At 40.5% G+C, this 20,582-nt stretch overlaps 1 protein-coding gene across 8 annotated transcripts in view; it reads right to left on the reverse strand.

Annotated features, from left to right (window-relative positions):
• Positions 1-10,731: 10,731 nt before the first annotated feature.
• The window catches only part of Efcab11 (EF-hand calcium binding domain 11), a 187,172-nt gene continuing 177,321 nt past the window's right edge, over positions 10,732-20,582 (reverse strand). For 5 of the 8 annotated variants that reach the window (XR_002389648.2, XR_015445099.1, XR_002389645.2 and 2 more), the window contains one exon: positions 13,234-13,388. Coding sequence is in view for 3 of the 8 variants with exons in the window: in XM_021245240.2 (XP_021100899.1) it covers positions 13,307-13,388 (82 nt within the window). In the remaining 5 variants the exon portion in view is untranslated. Of the gene's footprint in view, positions 11,739-13,233; positions 13,389-16,271; positions 20,133-20,582 lie in introns of those variants that run through there. The other 3 variants (XR_015445098.1, XM_004837076.4, XM_087195472.1) reach the window with 2 other exon arrangements.

The raw sequence follows: 20,582 nt of genomic DNA on the forward strand, positions 1-20,582 counted from the left end.
TTAGCTCAGTGGTTTCCCCGCCTGCTGCGCAAGCGCAAGGACCCGAGTTCAATCCCCAGTACAAAAAAAAAAAAAACTAGAAAAAGAAAGTCATGGATTTTTTTGGTTTTTAAACAATGTCCTTAAAATGTATTCAAAAGCATGTACTTTAAGCTATGTCTCTTCATCAGAAACCAGCCCAAATCACACAAAGGTTGTGAACATACCTCCTTATCCCAGAGTGAGGCATCCTTGAGAGCTCAGACAGTGGGTCCTGTAAATGTGCCATAAAGTGGTTGTGTGCAAACTTTTTGCTAATATATCCTATAATATTAGTTGGAAAAGCAATGTACTCTCTTTGCATATTTTGAGTTGACATATTAACTTCTAATATAAATTTAAATAATGACAAGGGGTGTAATAGCTGCCATAGAGTAAGATGGGAAATTCAAAAAAAAAAATTAACTCTTAACTTTCAGACAGTTTTAGACTTGCAGAATAATTGTGAAGATAGTATGAGGAATTCTTTTTTTTAAAATTAAATTCTTTTATTGGTACATTGTAGGTACACAACACAATTACATTTCTCCTTGGGAATTGTACCTTTACATAATGCATCTTGGTTCTTATTTTTTCTGCATTCCTAGCCCTCCCTTTACGCCCTCCACCCTTCCCTATTTACAAAGACTTTATTTCCATTTTTTCCATCTCTCATCATTTTTCCTTTCCCTTCTTTCCTTTCCCCCGCCCCTCCCACTACCTCTACCCCTTTGGAACTTTTCTTCCTATTTTGCATTATCGATTATTCATTTTAATCATTGGTACATTTAAGGTATACAATAGAATGACACTCATCATTGGAAATTGGCACCTTTACATAGTCTCTCTTGGTTCTTATTTTTCACCCTTGCCCAGCCCTCCCTTCAACCCCTCCATTCCTATTTACAAAGATTTTGTTCCTATTTTTCCATTTTCTGATATTAATCCCATTCCCTTCTATCCTTTGCCATAGCCCTCCCACTTCCTTCCCATTTGCCCCTTTTCTTCCTATTTCACATTACCTATTATACATTTAGTCCTTATTTACACTTTCAGTTTCTCACACCAGAGAAACTATTCGGTATTTATACATGTGTGTCCTATTTATTTCACTTAAGAGTATCGCTTCAATGTGCATCCACTTAGCTATAAATGTCTCTAATTTCTCGGTTTTTATGGCTGAGTAGTACTCCATTTTATTAAAAAACCACATTTTCTTTATCCAGTCTCCAGTTGATGGGCATTTGGGCTGTTTCCAAGTTTTAGCTATTACAAACTGTGCTGCTATGAACATGGGCGCACATATATCACTGTGGTATGATTCTTTTAATTCTTTGGGGAAGATCCCCAGCAGTGGAATAGCGGGGTCAAATGGGACTTCCAGTCCTAGTTCTTTGAGGTATCTCCATACTGATTTCCACAGTGCTTGCACCAGTCTACACTCCCACCAGCAGTGGAGCAGGGTTCCTCTTTCCCCACAGCCCTGCCAGCATTTGTTATTGGTTGATTTCATGATAGCAGCCATTCTTTCTGGAGTGAAGTGGAATTTCAGCATTGTTTTCATTTGTATCTCTTGAATGACCAGTGATGTTGAACATTTCATGTATTTATTTGCTATTTCTACTTCTTTGTCTGAGAAATGTCTGTTCATTTCAGATGCCCATTTTTGGATTGGGTCTTTAAATTTGGGAGGTCTGATCTTTTTAAGTTCTTTATAGATTCGAGATAGTAGACCTTTGTCTGAGGAAGAGCAGGTGAAGATTTTTTCCCACATTGTGGGTTGTCTCTTCACACTGCTGGTGGTTTCTCTTGCTGTGCAGAAGCTTTTTAATAAGAAGAGATCCCATTTGTTGATTGTTTGTGCTAGTTCACGGGCAACTGAGGTTTTGTTCATAAAATCTTTTCCTACACCGATGTCTTCAAGGGTTCTACCTAACCTCTGTTCCAACTGCTTCAGAGTTTCTATTTTAATATTTAGATCTTTAATCCATTTTGATTTTACTTTAGTGCATGGTGAGAGATACAGGTCTAGTTTTAATCTTTGGCAAGTTGAAGCCCAATTTTTCCAGCACCATTTATTAAAGAGGCTATCTTTCCTCCAGTGAGGGTGTTTGGCTCCTTTATTGAAGATGAGATCTCTGAGTGTGTCTGGCATTGTTTCTGCATCTCCTAATCTGTTCCACTCATCCTCAGATCTGTTTCTTTGCCAGTGCCATGCTGTTTTTATCACAGTAGCTTTGTAGTATAGTTGCAGGTTGGGGATCGTGATACCCCCTGCCATGTCTCTGTTACCTAGAATTGCTTTTGCTATTCTGGGTCTCTTCTTGTTCCAAATGAATTTTTGGATTTTTTTCTCAAGGTCCCTGAAGTATGCTGCTGGGATCTCAATTGGAATTGCATTAAATCTATATAGCAGTTTTGGAAGTATGGCCATTTTCACTCTATTAATCCTTCCTACCCAGGAGCAGGGGATGTCTGTCCATTTTCTGATATCATCTTCAATCTCCCTTTTCAGAGTGCTATAGTTTTCAGAGAAGAGGTCTTTGATTTCTTTCGTTAGGTTGATTCCTAGGTATTTCAATTTTTTGGAAGCTATTGTGAAAGGAATTATTTGCCTTATTTCTCTCTCAGTGAGTCTGTCATTGGTGGAGAGGAAAGCTATTGATTTTTGTGTGTTGACCTTGTAACCAGCTACTTGACTGAATTTGGTTATTAAGTCTAGAAGACTTTTGGTGGAGTTCTTGGGGTCTTCTATATAGAGTATCGTGTCATCCGCAAATAAAGACAATTTGATTTCTTCATTTCCTATCTTTATTCCTTTTATTTCTTTCTCTTGTCTAATTGCCGTGGCTAATGTTTCCAGAACTATATTGAACAAGAGTGGTGATAGTGGACATCCTTGTCTTGTTCCTGATTTTAGTGTGAAGGATTTCAGTTTTTGACCATTTAGTATGATATTGGCTGTTGGTTTTTCATAGATGGCTTTTATCAGTTTGAGGGAGAGACCATCTATTCCAATTTTTTGTAGGGTTTTTATCATAAATGCATGTTGAATTTTGTCAAATGGTTTTTCTGTGTCTATGGAGATAATCATATGGTTTTTGTCCTTGGCTCTATTGATATAGTGTATTACATTGATTGATTTTCGTATACTGAACCATCCCTGCATCCCTGGGATGAATCCCACTTGATCAGGGTGTATGATCTTCTTGATGATCTTCTGCATTCTGTTTGCCATTATCTTATTAAGGATTTTTGCATTTATGTTCATTAGTGAGATTGGCCTATAGTTCTCTTTTTCAGTTGGGTCTTTCTCTGCTTTGGGGATCAAGGTGATGCTTGCTTCCAGGAATGAATCTGGGAGTACTGCTTCCCTTTCAATTTCATTGAAGAGTTTAAACAGTAGTGGCAGCAGTTCCTCTCTAAATGTCTTGTAGAATTCGGCAGTGAAGCCATCAGGGCCCAGGTTTTTCTTAGTTGGTAAGTTTTTAATTACAGTTTCAATTTCATTGGTTGATATTGGGTTGTTCAGAATTTTTAGGTCTTCTTCGTTCAACTTTGGTAATTCATATGTATCTAGGAATCTGTCCATTTCTTCTGTGTTGTCCATCTTATTGGCGTATATGTTCTGGAAGTAGGTATTGATGATCCTCTGGATTTCTGCTGGGTCTGTTGTAATTTCACCCTTTTCATTTCTAATTGCATGGATTTGGGCCTTTTTCCTTTTGCTGACAAGGTTGGCTAAGGGTTTGTCAATTTTGTTGATTCTTTCAAAGAAACAACTCTTGGCTACATTGATTTTTTGTATCATTCTCTTGGTCTCCATTGCATTGATTTCTCCTCTGATCTTTATCATTTCCTCCCTTGTATGAGCTCTGGGGTTGTCCTGTTCTTCTTTTTCTAGAAGCTTGAGGTGCAGCATCAGGTTGTTTAATTGGGCTTGTTCTGTTTTCCTAATATGCGTATTCACTGCTATGTATTTCCCTCATAAGACTTTCATTGTGTCCCATAGATTCTAATATGTTGTATTGTTATTGTCATTTAATTGAAGGAACTGTCCGATTTCTTCTTTAATTTCCTCTGTGACCCATTGGTTATTCAGAAGTGTGTTGTTCAATTTCCACGTGTTTATGAAATTTTTCCAGTTTCTTTTGCTATGGGTCTCCAGTTTCATCGCACTATGGTCTGATAATATACAGGGCATAACTTCAATTCCTTTGCACTTACTTAAACATGTTCTATGTGTGAGTATGTGGTCTATTTTGGGAGAATGACCCATGTGCAGCTGAGAAGAATGTGTATTCTGATTTTGTGGGGTGGAACACTCTGTAAACATCTGTTAAGTTCATTTGTTCAAGAGTTCGATTGAGTTCTAGTATTTCATTCCTTATTTTTTGTCTAGTTGATCTATCTATTTGTGACAGTGGGGTATTGAGGTCCCCCACTACAATTGTATTAGTGCATATATGACTTTTCATGTCCGTTAATATTTGTTTTATATAGGTGGGTGCACTACTGTTTGGTGCATAGATATTTATGATTGTCATCTCTTCCTCTTGGATTCTTCCCTTTACAAGGACATAGTGTCCTTCTTCATCTCTCTTCATCAGTGTTGGTTTGAAATCTACTTGATCTGCAAAGAGGATAGCTACTCCTGCTTTTTTTCGGGTTCCTGTCACATGGAGTATTGTTTTCCACCCTTTAACTTTTAGTCTACGAGTTTCCTTTTGAATTGTGTTTCTTGTATGCAGGATATTGTTGGATTTTGCTTCTTGACCCATTCTGCCAGTCTATTTCTTTTGATTGGTGAATTGAGACCATTAACGTTGATGGTTATAACTGAAACGTATTGACTTGTCATTGCCATGACTTTTTTTTTTTGTTGGGTTCTCCTCCTTTACATTTAATTTCTTGTCATGCCAGATGGGTTCATTCTGCTTTGCTTCCTGGGGTTGTGATCCTCAATGTCTGTTCCTAGGATATTGGGTAAAATTCTTTGGAGTGCTGGTTTGGTATTCACGAAGTTCCTAAGGTGCTCTTTGTCACGCAAGTATCTTATTTCTCCATCCATTTTGAAAGATAGTTTTGCAGGGTACATCAATCTGGGTTGGAGGCTGTTTTCTTTTAGGGCTTGGAATATGTCACTCCAAGCTCTTCTTTCCTTGATGGTTTGTGTTGAGAAGTCTGCCGTGATTCTGATGGGCTTTCCTTTGTATGTGATTTGTTTCTTTTCTCTGACTGCTTGGAGAACTTTGTTCTTCTGTTGAGTTTCTGGAATCTTAACAATTATATGCCTATGTGTAGATTTTTTTGATCAAGGCTATTTGGAGTCCTATATGCCTCACTTATCTGTATGTCAAGCTCTTTTCCTCTGCTTGGGAAGTTTTCTGCCATTATTTCTGTGAAGAGATCTTTTATGTCGTCTGCACGCTCCTGTTTCTTCATTGAGTCCAGTCAGTCTCATGTTATTCTTCTTTGCATCATCTAGCAGCTGCTGGATTGATTTCTCATGTTCCCCCACAATTTTGAAGGAATTTTTCTTTTCCTGGTCACTAATTGCAATCTTATCTTCTATATCTGGAATTCTGTCCTCACAATGGCTCATTCTGCTGTGTAGACTTTCAGTGGAGTTTTTCATGTCCTGGAAATCTATTTGCATCTGTTTTATGGATTCCATTTGTTTCTTATGTTGGGATTCCATCATGTTCCTGAACTCCTCTCTAGATTTATTAATCATGTCTTGCACTAGGGGCACAATTTCTCCTGTTACCTGAGAAATTATTTCTGATTTCGTTTTTTCCAGATCCCCTTTTGTTGCCAGTTCAGTGGGTCCAGGTTGTTGAGTATCAGAGTGTTCCATCTCATTTCCCTTTGGTGTTGCTGTAGGTGATCTCGAAGTCTGGTTTTGAGACTTATTTACGTGTTTTCTCATTTCAACGGGGGGGGGGGCTGTTGGTGCCTGCATGGATTACCTCCTCTGAACTGGGAGAGGTGGGAGAGGTGGGACAGGGGCCGGGAGCAGCGGTAGGGATGGTGGCCCAAAAGCCCTTTCCTGTGGGCTGGGAGCAGCGGGAGGGATGGTGGCTGGGAAGCCCCTTCCTCTGGTCCAGGAGCAGTGGGATGGAGGCTCAGAAGCCCCTACCTCTGGGCCGGGAGCGATGGGAGGGATGGTGGCTCAGAAGCCTCTTCCTCTGGGCCAGGAGCGGTGGGACAGAAGGTGGCCCAAAAGCCCTTTCCTCTGGGCTGGGAGCAGCGGCAGGGTTGGTGGCCAGGAATCCCCTTCTTCTGGACCAGGAGCAATGGGACGGCGGCTCAGAAGCCCCTACCTCTAGGCCAGGAGCAGCAGGACTCAGTACCACGGTCTGGTGGTCCGGTGTCCTCTGCGTCTTTGTAGTGTGGAACCAGGTGGCTGTACAGAGGAGCGGGGGGTGGGGGGGTTCAGTGGATTGTTGCCGGGGTGCAGGCTGATTTGGTGTTTTCTGCATGACTCGGGACCTTGGTAGGGCGGGCGCAGACCTGCCTGTCTGCAGTGAGCTCTGATTCCAAGTTTAGTGCTCTCTCCAGTCCACTAGATATAAGGCAATCTTAGTCATCTGATACATCTGAGTCAGATATAATTCCTCTGCAGCTGCTGTAGGAAGCATTGCTTCTTCTACCAATTGCATCAGTGTTGTCAAGACTCTGGTGCTAACAGACTCAGTTGCATCCCTCCAAATCCAACAAGTGAAGCTTTACCTCCCAAGGTGACTCTGTCCGCACCACCACCTTCAGGTAGCTACAAACCCTTTCCTTCCAGAGCACTCCACTTTCCAGCAGTCATCAGGGAACAATGCCTCTTTGCCCTGGACCAGACTTCTTTCTCTGGAAAGCCCTGAGTGCAGTCAGAGAAACCATTCACTCTTCTCTGTGAGCATGACTGCAGAAATTCTTATATACCATATATTGAACTTCCCCGAATAACATCTTACATTACATAGTATAGTTTGCAACAGTTTATAAGCTAATATTGACATTATTGCTTCTTAAAGTTCATACTTTATTCAGATTTCTTGGGTTTTTACCTAATATCCTTTTCCTGTTCCAGGATCTCATTCAGGCTATCAGATTATATTTAGTCACCATGGCTCTTTAGGCTCTTCTTGGAGTTTCTCAGGCTTTCCTTGCTTTTCATAACATTGACAGTTTTGAAGAGTACTGCTTATGCATTTTAAGGAATATCCATTCACTTCTTGGAAGACACATCTTGGTTGCTTCCAGTTTTTGACAGTTATTTAAAAAGCAGCTATAAACAGTCACATGTACATTTTGTGTGGACCAAAGTTTTCAAATCAATTGGGCAAAATACCTAAGAGTTTGATGACTGGGTCATGTGGAAAGATTATGTTTAGCTTTCTAAGAAACTCTGAATCTGTCTTCCAAACTCTCTGTACCATTTTTCATTCCCCCTGGATAAGGAATAAGAGTAGAATTATCCAACTGAAACAGAGAGAGAAAGGAGGAAGAAGAGTAATATGAAAAGGAGAACAGAGAATGAGAGACATGTTTAAAAGTATTATTGACATAAAATATGTGTAACTAGAGTCTGATAAAGACATTCTCTTCACGAATGTGGCAAAAGAATATTTGAAGACAATGGCTAACAAGTTTCCATTTGTGATGAAAGACAGCAGTCCTGAATTTTGGTTTTCATTTGTGATGGGCAGGGAGCAGTGTTCTGCTGAATATGTGTTTGGATATAACCCAAGAAGGAGATCAGATTGAAATTTAAGTGGGCCAATATATGTAATTCTATTTGTGGATGTAACAGAGAAAAGAGGAAGAAATAAGAAGGAAAGAAATGAATAAACCATCCCAAGAGCAATCCAATACCAGTAGCAATAGGGAAAACTTGGTAGAGAAATTGACTTAAGCACTCTCTCTGACACATTTGACCTTAGAAAAGTCATTTAAAATCAAGTCTTGGCTTCCTTATTTAAAATAAGGAGGATGCCCAAACCTGACTTCTACCTTACAATGACTGTTGCTATGACAATAAACATAATATATTTCCAGCCCTTTGGTCAAATGTTTTTCTATAAATTCAATATTATTGGAATTGCTCTTTCTGAAGTCATATACTTTTGCCAACTTAACTGTTTTTCTTCTTTTAGTTTTTTTAAGATCCAGTAAACCATAAAATAGGGACTATATTTGAATTTGTTTTCATATAAATTAATTTGCATTTTCTCTGGTTAGAACGATGTTCTTTTTTTATTCACATTTCTGAGTGTTTCATTAACTCAATGTAAGAGAAGTTTAGATTGGATACCCCATATTTTATTTGTTAAATTGTTTGGGCAACTTTTCTGTCCATGTGGACAATTCAATTTAAATTTGTTTTCTAAGAAAGGTCACTTTGTGAGCTGCTATACCTAGTGGCACTGAATTTCAATCTGTGTGTGACAGGTTGTTTTGTTTTGTTTCATTTTTTTTTTTTTTTTTTAAACTGCCTAATTCTGCAGTTCCAAACAAATTTTTCAAAAGTTACAAGCTAAAAAATAGGAAAGTAACAGTTTGTCTTTATTAATCTTAAATTGCAAGTCTATAAATATAATAATAATAATAATCAAGGAGAGTGATTGGTGAAATACACTATTTAGAATTTATATACATAGTATGGGCTGGTGAGGATGCCTACCTATTCAAAGGTAGTTGGAATGTTCCGAGCATGTCTAGAACTCATTCTCGTTCTCCTTGAGTAGTACTTTTAGAGCCTGCAGCACATCTTAATCTGTCTTTTGAACTTGAGTTTAATAATTCAATGTAATTTTGGTTAATTTTTGCAATGCATAAGATGGGAATATTATAATTATCTCCTCCCCCTTCCCTTCTGTACTGGAGTTAGAACCCAGTGTCTCATGCATGCTAGGCAAGTACTCTACTCCTGAACTACATCTCAGTCCTGGGAATTAATTTTTAATGCCCACCAAATTCTAGACTTGAACCATGTTGGCCAATGAATCTGTGTGAAGTCGTCTGGGGTAAAAATAAAGTACAACTATAAAACATGGAACCATGTCAGATAGATAGTACATGACTAGGAAGAGTCTCTATGTTGTCAGACTGACAGGTCTGAATGACCACCTTGATGCTGTCCAGGCCTGAGCCAAGATTTTAGATTCTGAGATTGTTTTCTCATTTATATATGTAGAAAAGGATGGCTAATACCTATCTCAATAGTTTCAAGGATAAAATTAAATGCATATATAAAATAATTAGCATAATCAGTCCCCCTCTTCCCATTCCAAGGAGACAACTGTGAAGGAAAAAATACTTGTGAGGAGAAGGTGGCCCACTATATTTTTTAAAGTAATTTTTTTGTGTGATTGCAGTTTCCTATTACCTCATCATATACCAATTCCCAAATCATTTGTTATTTTTCTAATTTGGGCAAATATCTATTGCCATTTCGATGTTTTTAGGTGAAGGGACTGTGGATATGTGTGTTTCCCTGGTTGTGGCATGATATGGCAGAGGTAGTTGTGAACAATGAAACTGAAAATATAAGTTGATACCACATTATAGAAGTCTTTGAATGACACATTATAGGTTTAGACATTACCCAATAGAATAGGTGGCCACTCAAGGCTTTTGAGCAGAGGAAAAAGTAATTTTGTCTGTGCTTTGGGCAGATCACTGACATGTTAGGCAAAAATGTTTTGACAGCAGATTTTACTTTTTACTTACTTTCACATCTTTTACTCACCTTTACATGAAAAAGTAGAGACTGGATGGAAGGGCTGGATGGGGAATACAGGCATGGGCAGAGATCAGGATGGAATGGAAAAAAATGTCATGAATGTTTTACAGAGACAGGCTCAAAAGGATTCGGTGACTGGCTGGATGTCAGAGCTGAGGAAGATGGGGAGATTTGAAACGACTCAGGCAGCTGGCTAGGATGATAGCTTGGGGTGGGGTGGGCCAGGGAGGCTGCCATTCACAGAGATAGAAAACACAAAATAGGAAGCCAATTTTGAAAATTAGGGGAACAACAAGTCTGATTTTAGTTGAATTCATTTGCACTAAGGTGGAAAGGTCTGATGGGCAAATGAAAACACAGGCCTGGAGCTGAGCAGAGGTCAAGGTCAAAGATAAAGACTTGTGTGTGGAGTTATACACATAAAGATGATAGCTGAAATCTTGGCAGTGACTGAAATCAACCCTGAAGAATGTGTTGATTAAGAAGATTGGCCAATTACTGGACCTTGGAAAACACTACCACTTTGGGGATGAATGTAGGATAGGAAACTAGAAAAAATGGTAGGAAAAAATGGGCACAGAAATACCATAAGAGACCCGTGTCTCAGAGGCTAAGAGGGGCTTCCAAAGGCACAGATGTCAGTTCAGACCCAGGAGAAGGGACAGTGTGATGAGATCTGAGAGGGACTGGCAGATTTGGCCACTGGTGGCTCCCTGGTGACTTGTCTGAGAGTGACTGCAACTCGGGAGACTAGAGCAGAGTACAAGGTCAAGCGAGGCAGGGAACAGGAGAGGGTAGTGGTTGTGGCTTCCTCTGTCACCTTCAGCTGCTGCTTCTTAGAGTCTTTACAAGACTTTTTCTCTGCCGCCCCAGTAAATGTTAATGTTACCTAGGACTCTATCCTTGGCTCGGTGGCTCTCTGATCCTAACAGTGAGGGTTCTCTCAGTTTCAAATAACAGAAAGTGACTCCAGCTGGCTTGAGCAGAAAGATTTATTGGATGGATACAGAGTTACCTCATAGGACCCAAAGGGCCATGTCTGGGCTTTGCACACAAGCTTTAACCAGAAACCGAGCATTGCAGTGCTTCTCTGGCTCCTTTCTTGTTTCCTTCTTGGTGTCCATTTTCTTCCTCTGCTCTCATTGCAAATCAGCTGCCTTGGTTGGTCTGCTCTGTCTTGCTCTCTCCCAATCTGCATGCTCTCCTAGGGCACAGGCTGGGCGGAGCAGTTTCAATTGATCCCATCCTTGGGCTACGCAAGGTCACACTGCTCAGGCAGTAGCATGTGCACTGGGGACTAGAATAGGGACTGTGACCTGGAACAAGAAGCTGGGGAAAAGCTTATAGGATGATGTGAGGGACTGGGCCTAGGGCAAGTATGATAGGAGGGGAAGGCGACAAAAGCAGCTTCTCTTTACTTCTCTTTGTGTCTTTGCTCTGACAGCTTGAATTCTCCTAAGCAGCAAATCCTAGGAGTGCTCTCCTTTCTAGATGGAGTCCTAGGCATAGTGCTTTCCTCTAGAAAAGAGAGTGGCTGCCCCAGTCTTGTTAAGTTCCCTTCTCTACAACCATCCCTGAGTACACATGGGCGAGTGGCAGTGGCCAAGTCCATACCCCCTGGCTGAACCACAGTCGACTGAACCAGGGGCCCAGCCAGAGCCTCTCTCTGGAGCCTCCGGGCTTTGGAATTGGACAGTTCAATGGGTCAATTCCTTTTAAAGGGAATGAGGCCATTGGTGTTGGGTCTGGTTATCCTGAAATCTCAGGCACACCTCTGCCTTCCTGTTAGTTTCCAGAAGCTAGCCCAGTGTCTTCTAGCAAATTCTCTTGCAGTCTAAGCTAGGTGGGGTAGTCACTGAAGCCAGAAAGGGTCTTCATTATCCAGAGTCTAAAGAGTTTCCCTATAGCTGTTCCCTACCTCGCCTCTTGCCTCCCACATCCACTGCAGGAGGTCGCCTCTTCCTTTCCTTGGTCATGTTTCCTGGAAGAAATGAGGTCCAAACAGTGACTGAGATATGAGGATTTGGGATTCTGGCAATTACTGAAATAATAGCACTTTGTTAGTATATGGAAAATTTTGATATTTTGAAAAATCTAAAATCTGAATCATTTATCTTTTGAGATTAGGGTCAATGACTCAAATATTCAATTTATGATGAAAATACTTGCTGGACAAAATTCTACCCAAAGTCAGAAAGGGCTTTTCATCAACTGGAACAATTTGTACAAAAACACACGTTACTCAATGATACCACTGATCCATTTAGTTTTTGAAATAATATTTCATTTGCACTTAATGATTTTCAATGTTTCTTCATTTTAGGTAAAGTTTAGTTTATTAATTTCTGAATTTGTTTTTAACAAACTAAATTTTTAAATAATTTTAGATTTTCAGAAAAATTATGAAAATAGTACAGAGTTTCTATATTATTCCTCTCACCCAGTTTTCCTCATTATCAACATTTTTTAAGAATTTGGTACATTTGTTACAATTAATAAACCAATACAGATACATTATCAGTAGCTAAAGTCCATATTTGACTTTTTTTTTAACCTAAAGTCTTTTTTCTATTCCAGAACCCACCTACGACACCAGATACATTTACCTGCCATGTCTCTTTAGATTCCTCTGGTTTATCACAGTTTACAACTTTATTTTTATTAAGCTTATAAGCTAATAATTTGTATGAGAATGAAGCTTGCTAAATGTTTCCGTTCTACATATTTACATTTTTACTTGGCCTTTAAATGTTTAATACTTTTAAGATACGAATTAAATATTGTTTTACTCCTGTTAATATTATGAATTCTCAACACCTACACAGAAAGTCAAATTGATACCAGTATTTTGGAATTATTTTAAATGAATGCTGAATGTCCAGTGTTGCAGATTTTGCTCTAGTACAGCAGTCAGTGGAGCCAGGGAGACAGGTAGAACATGGAGACCAGGATCCAGATCCACCAACAGTTATGGCTCTGGGTGCAGGGCAGGACAACCCAGAACCAGCAGTGTGCAGCGGGGGGCAGATGGGCAGGCCTGGGTTTGCTTCCCTGCACAGGAAGCCCAGGCCCAGGCCACTTAATAGGGTCCTGCAAACATCTTTTGCTCCTAGGGCCTCCATTGGCTCTGTTCTTTCTCTGTGTAATGTGCGACAGGGCTGCCTTGTGTTAGCTCAATCTGATTTCTCTGTCTTGCACAACCAATGCCTTGGGGACACTGCACTGAAGACGTGGACTCTGGGTACTTTATCTCAGAAAGTCTTACGTTCTTGTTTTCCCAATGCCTTTCTCATTGCTTAGAACCTACTTTAGTAAGCATGTAGTACACATGGGTATCTGTTCAACCAATGTGGGATGAATGAAGGGAGCTGGGAGACGCCAGTACCCACAACCTCTAGGATTGTGAGACCAAGTATATTATCAGCATCCCAAAACTACAACTAAGAGTTAAATCACAAATATGCAGTATCACATCATTATGAGAGAGGTATGTTTGATCTTTAATTATATTTACAATCTATAGAGTTACCAAAAAGTAGGTCACAACAGTTAGGCTTCATTTTGTCCATGCTTCATGGCATATTCAAAGTCTCTAAAGCTGACGTGACCATCAGAGTCCCGATCTACTTCCCTGAAAAATAAAACAAAAAGCTCTTTACACATTCTTCTCATCAGCATCTACATATCAAGAGAACATTAGTATCTTTCTTTCTTTGCACATCTTATCTGCTTGAAGACAAAGACTGATGTCTATATTTTCTATTTCTACATTGATGATACTAAAGTGGGAAGGAAAGAAAGAATATTTATTAAACGCCACAGAAATAATACATTCAACCCACTTACATAAACCCAAATGCTTAGATTATACAAGAAAAGGAGGAGTGACTGTTTTTCTAGTTGTCCTTTTTGTAATCTCCAAAAATATACATGCATTGCATATGGAAATGTGAGATAAATAGCAGATAATGAAAGCACTTTGGGAACAAATGACGACAAGAACGGAGTGCATAGGTGTATTTCACAGAAAGAGACACGGAGCCTTCAGGAACCTCACAGTTTTCGCACAGTCAGGCTTCTAGTAGGCAGCAGAGCTGAACTCAAACCAGGGTAGCTAAGCTGTCAACCCAGGGCTCCATTGCTATCGCACACCACCTTGCTACGTAGCTAGGACACTGCAGGGAGAGGGATTTGCTGCTGTCCCCACATGACTAACTCCAGCCCAGAAGTTTTCACGGGCTTCATTCATGGCCTCGAAAACTCTGTTAAAGCCTCACAAACACCTGCCAGGCTTTCCTGACTCCTGGGAAGAGTGGTGAAGATGTGGACCGCTGGCTGGTTGTTGTTGTTGGTGGTGGTGGTAGTGGGGTGGCCTCAGCATGGCTGTCCCTGAGTGTCTTTAGAACCACTGAGACAGGGACATCACTTTCTGAACAGACTGCAGACAATGGCACCCATCCCACAGGGTTAAGGTAACATTTCAGCACAAAATCCCACCATAAGCAGCACGTCAGAATCATTACTAGTAAAAGAAGTGTTCATTAAAGAGTGTTTGAAAGGATAACTGATGAGCAGTGGACCTAATTCATCTTTGGGGGCCCTGCTAAAACAATGCATAACGTGCTTTCCACATGGCTTCTGTGGGTGAAAATTCAGCAAATGGTATCAACCAGGACACAAGGCCTTTTAAACCAAAACTGGCCCAAGCAAGAGAGCCACTAATCACTGTAATAGTTTTAAAGCAGGCTTTTAAAATATTGAACTCTAAAATAAACTTTCTGAATATTTCATGCCAAAGTCTCTGAAGTCTATAATGGTTCTGGATAGAGTGATGATAATTTTTCATTCTTTTGAAGTAGAGAAAAATCCCTACTTCTCTCCCCCAGGGCAAAGCCATGTTGCAGTATGTTAGTATAAAATGATTGCAGACTGCAGAGGCCATTATTCTTGTTCCTTCTTTTGGAGAAATATACATGACGATTTCATGCTATACAGTACCAAAAGCATAATGTCAGATCTCTTCTAAGGGATTAGAAATAATCAGTATCACATGTTACTGACTACAGAATATAAATCATCCCTTTTATAAAATTAGATAATTGAAGATTCTTAATATCACCTAAGTACTTCTTCCCAAGGAATTGGACTAGATAAATAGCCTTTCTTCTTTCCACTCTGAATGGGTATGGCTGAACTATAAATCTCTGAGGGTGAGCAAAGTGAATAACTTAGAAAAGTAATGTTTAGAATACACTTGTTTCTGATAATATCTTTGTGTATATTTTTATTCACTTATGGAGATAATGGATGTTTGTACAGAAGGGAATCCCTTTGCGTGTTTTTCTCAGTAAACCTTCCTTGTCACTGCACTGGCTTCTAATTTTTCTTGCTGTCTTTGCCAAAGCTTCCCATCACAAGAAGGCATAGTAATGGGCCAAGTCCACTCACATGGTGTGAGTGGCATTTTATTCACATAATGAATGGAGGGGTGCTCTGTGTACATGCAGAACGGAATATGGTAAAATATTTCATCCCTTCTGACTTTTCTTCACATATATGAGCAGATCTGGTCAAGGTGACTAGAAGGAACAGGAAATTCATGCTCTGGGTTATAACTTTAAAGACTAAAATGTATGGTATTTCATTACAGACGGAATTATTCTGAAGCAGGAAGACTTCACAGCACCCACACTCAAATCGCTGTGTGAGGGAAGAACAGGTGTGGCTGGTGGGTAGAACTGGTGATGTGCTGACGAGAGGACGAGTCATTAGGCAAAAAGGAAGAAGTGTCATTTTGCTGTTTACAGCATTCAGTCTCAGTTCTGAACCAGAATGTGTTGTTTTGCTGCCACCAAAGTATACTCAGCACTGAAATATCCTGCCACCCCTCATCCCAGTGAGAAATAAGCCTCTTAACCCACGGCAGGCAATGGAATTGTGTTGAATGACTGAACTTATGGGTGTTAACCCAGGGAAACAGTTGACACTTTTATGGAAAATGTACCTCCCCCGAGTACTGAGGATTAAAGAAAGAGACTACATCATCACTATCCTCAGTGTCTAAACAAGAATCAGAGAAACAAAACATAGAGAAGGAGCCATCTCAGGACCACATTCTGGAGCCCATGAGTAAGTCAGCTATGGTCTCCATCTTAGACCACATTCGGCAGGTACAAGAGACAGGTGTGGGAAAATCAGGCTGCAGAAGTGGGCAATGGGAGGAAGAGACCCTTTGAATATCAGGTTGAAGAGTTTAGAGCTAAAAGGTAGAAAAATGAACCAAAGCTGAACACTGGATTTCCATGAGTCTAGCTCGTCCTGTAGTTGAGGACCAAACACTTCATCCAGTTAAGTAGCTGATCCTTGACTAGACACAGGAGATAGATGCAGACATGTATTCAGGCTCAGGCTACAGAAATGGTTTCTCGAAGGAATGAAAGCTTATTCAGATGTATGAGAGGAAATAAGTTGCTATTCACAATAAAAACTGCTTTCTAAAAGTAGGTCTAGTTCAATGGAAGGTGTGCCCCCACGTGTGCATGTGTACGTGTGTGTGTGTGTGTGTGTGTGTGTGTGTGTGTGTGTAATGGGAATTGAATCCAGGGGTTCTGTACCACTGAGCTACATCCTCAGCCCTTTTTATTATTTGAGGCAGGACCTTGCTAGGTTCCTCAGCTGGCCTTGAACTTGTGATCCTCCTGCCTCAACCTCCCAAGCAACACCACCGTGCCTAGCTTGGTTTGTTTGTATCTGAGATGCAAAAGAGAGAAGTGGAAGTGATTTTGGACCTAGGGAGTCCAGAGAGCTGACCTTCTCTGTATAACTTAGTATGAACAATTGGGGGTCTTCAAAGAGGAAAGAGATGAGAAGGTAAGAGAGGCACAGAAAGAGTGGGATGGTGAACAACAACGCCCATGCAGTGGTGCAGTGATCCACAGCCCTCTGATTAATGCTATACTTGCTAGGTGTGCGAAGTTGTCTGTGTTGCTTATTATACCTTTTCCCCTATCTTCACCTGAAGGGTGTGACAGACAAACACTATGGGGAGATGGTGACACTGGGGTGTCTGGGTTGATTCAGGAGCTGATTACTGAGTTAGGAAATGAGTGCTCCAGGAAGGCACAGTGGAGAGCAAGAAAAGCAAACAAAAGTGGTAAAATGATCCATCAACTGCATTAGTTCACAGAAGTGAGAGCTCAAACCATGAGCCCACTTGAAATTTCCAAGAATCTTAGTAAATGCCTTTTATCCTTCAAGGTGTGGACTGAGGGTTCCCGGCAGTACTATTTGGACTTTGAAGGCCCGGAAGACCTCAGTTAAAATGAGGTACATTAAGAATTTCAGGCAGGACTAGACAGTTCATTCAGCTGAATTTCAACAGGTTTCACATACATATGTTAAAATACAAAAGGAGGCAGGAATTTAGCTCAGTGGTTTCGTTGCCTGCCCCACAAGCACAAGGTCCCGAGTTCGATCCCCGGTACCAAAAAACAAACAAACAAAAAACCCCAAATATTTTCTGGTTAATCATATTAAAGAGTGGTCGTAGTTACTTTCATCAGTATGAGCTTTAGGATTTTTCCTCCTGCATCCTTTTAAAAAATTATTTTTATTGGTGCATATCTGCAGTACATGATGATTATATTCATCATGGAGAGTTAGTATATGTACATAACACATCTTAATTGTTTTTTCATTCCCTCTGCCTCCCTTCCTTCCCATCCTCCATCTTCTGCATCCTGATTTTGTTGAGTAAGATTGTTCTTTCATTTTGGTGATGATGTGTAGGCTTTGACAGCTCAGACCAGTTGCTTTCTGGACAAGAAGCTACAAGGTCTGACCACACTGGAGTGGGAGTTTTGCACTGTGAGCTCTCATGGAGGTAGACCGTGGTACTGTTCCACTACATTCTGGGGGAAAGCACAGATTTAGAAAAAAAATATGCAAATAGTGAGTGCTTCTGCAAAGTAGTAACTGTTCCTTGTAGGCAAATATTTACATTGGAGCAATTTCTAAAATATTCGGAAAGTATTTCTTCCTTGAAAACCAGTTTTTGTTGTAAAATCATTTGAGAGTAACCCTTGGCCAGGTCTCCAAAGGCAGATTTGAGACTGAACTATGGTTTTTATCCAAATTACTTTTTAAAACACGAAGGAAAGAAATAAAAAGGGAACGGTTTATAGATTTTTGTGCATTGAAACAATGGAATATTCTCTATTAAAGTGATATAAAGACTATGAAAGTGACATTTGTAAGTAGAAACAAGAATACAAGCTGTTATCTACATCATAATTGGAATCTTAAAAACATCAACATTCATTTGGGCACAAGTTGGTGGGGTTACAGGTAATTTGGTTTTAAAGTATCCTTTAATATTAAATATTTATTTCTTTTCAGTCCGAATTCCCCAAGCAAGTGGTCTTATTTCACGTTGTATAAATCCTCAACAGCTAAAGAACAGAGTTTCTCAACCTTAGCAACATTGATGTCTTGGACCAAACAATGCTCTGTCCCAGCAACAGGGGGCTATCCATGCACTGTAGGATGTTTAGCAGCATCCCTGGCCTCCACCCACTAGATGTCAGTAGAACCCTCTCCCACCCCTTACTCAGCTGTCACAGCCAAGAATGTCTCCAGAAATTGCCAGCTGTCCCCTGGGGGACCAAAACATCCTTGTTGAGAACTACTACCCTAGAGGAACCATCATTTGAAGGACTCCTTGGGGATATTCTAGCTAAATCTACACTTACTAAAACAACTGCTTTAAAGATTTTTTTAAAAAGTGATTTTCGGGGGCTGGGGATTTAGCTTAGTGGTTCCACCGCCTGCCTCAAAAGCACAAGGACCCGAGTTCGATCCCCAGTACCCAAAAAAAAAAAAGTGATTTTTGGGTCAGCTGAGGCATGCACGTTTCTCAGACGGATCATGCACATAATTGTCCTAATCCTGGCCACTAAGGTTTCGAGTAGAACTCAGAGAAGACCCCACTGGAGAGGCAAGCTCCTGTGGGGATAACAGGGCCAGCGCCTGACATATCTGTGTTCCCAGCAAACACACTGACAGACGGTAATTATTTTGAGTCACTGGGATAGTCACACAGGGTTTTGAAAGTTGACACTGTATTTGATTTACCTGAAACACGAATGAGAAATTTAATGTGGAGGCAAAGATTTAAATGAGAAAAGTTTTTTAAAATGGAATTTTTGGATTGGGGAAAAGGGAGAAAGAATCTTTTTGGTTGTATATGGAGTAATTTAAACTAAAGTCAACACTGCCATTATATTAGGGACAAAGCTGTCATATTGACTGAACAGGAGAGTAAAAATTATCCTGCAAGCAAGGAGCCCCTGCTGGGGATGAGAGGACCCGCCCGCCAATTGAAGATGCAATAATGACAGCCTCCCCCACAAGCAGTCTTCTCTTCTGAGGAACCTGCTGCTTCTCCCCGCTGGCGAGCTCGCCTCTTTGTTGATGAGAGTCCTACAGGGCTCTACAGCAATTCAGTTGGTAATGTGTTTATTAATTTTACCTTTTTAAAGACACGTGTTAAGAAAGCCACTCAGACACACAGGAAAGATTAAAGAGATATGCAGATGATTTCTGGTCTTTTCTGGGCTCCTCCACAACACTGGCAGATGCACTCCCTTTGTTGTGTAGTAGACAGCCTTTGTGCCCACCTCACACTCCCTGAATACATGTTTTTCTCCAGCTATTACTGGGAGTGCCTTGCCTCATCTGCACCCTGCATCAAACATCTGTTGCTGTTTGCCTGGGACCTTTTTGACACCCGGGTCAGGCACATGTGTGCACATGCAAGCACGGACACACATACAGATACACAACCTGAAAGTATGGAGAAAGGGGGAGTTAAGGCCCCACAGGGCAACCCTTGACCAATGAGGCAACAGGATTCAGTGGACAACTAGTCTCTCCTATCCCTCAGGAAGACAACTCTGAGGCTATTCTTTTTGATTCACTGAAGGTTCTGGTAGGATGGAGCTCAAGTTGCTCACAGCAGTAATGATACTTGATGTTGATCTTCCTTCATTTTCTATTTCACTGCAACCTATGCGCAAGTCCTCATTGCAAACCCTGTTTCTAGAAAGAACACAGGTTATGACACAATGAAAAGTTTATTTTGAAAGATGGATTTTGCACAGAACATTTAAAAGTACTACTATCAGCAGCATGTCACATTAGATTCTCATTCAGGTAAAAGGGATCTCACTACTTGAAACAGGTAAGTGTTCAGCTACTTGCAAAATGCTTCTTAGAGCAGATTAAATATTGCCTTTAAGAAGAGTGGTGAAGGTCAGGGATTTAGCTCAGTGGTCCCGCCACCAGCCTTGCAAGCGCAAGGTCCCGAGTTCGATCCCTGTACCAAAGAAAAAAAGAAGAGTGCTTAAGTTTGAACTTCCAGGCAATTGAAATACCAGAGTTAACCAGAAAAACATAGCAGCAGCCTTCTTTTACTGTCTAATGTATGAGTCTTATTTAATACTATTTAGTCTGTCGACTGTATGGTATTATTAGACTGTGAGTGTTCCTTCAGTGTGAGGGCAATGTATTCCTGAATTTAAGACCCTTATAGGATCTTTTTAGATGTGGAAAGATAGCTAAGAGCTGACAGGTGGAAGACTTATCTGATTAGTATGAACTGTCAATGACAGAGGATGTCCATACCAAGCCAAGAATAAAGAATGACATTAGCCAGGCAAAACTTTGGTCTCATTAGCACTAGGCTCACCCTCCAGACTAGGGATACAGTGGACACTGTTGGTTATGGTCCCAGCCTCCTGCTGATCCACTCTGTGCTGTACAGTAG

Source organism: Heterocephalus glaber, unplaced genomic scaffold, assembly GCF_053883595.1.
Source record: "Heterocephalus glaber isolate CG9 unplaced genomic scaffold, H.glaber_assembly_v1.0 deba00001608, whole genome shotgun sequence".
Taxonomy (NCBI): domain Eukaryota; kingdom Metazoa; phylum Chordata; class Mammalia; order Rodentia; family Bathyergidae; genus Heterocephalus; species Heterocephalus glaber.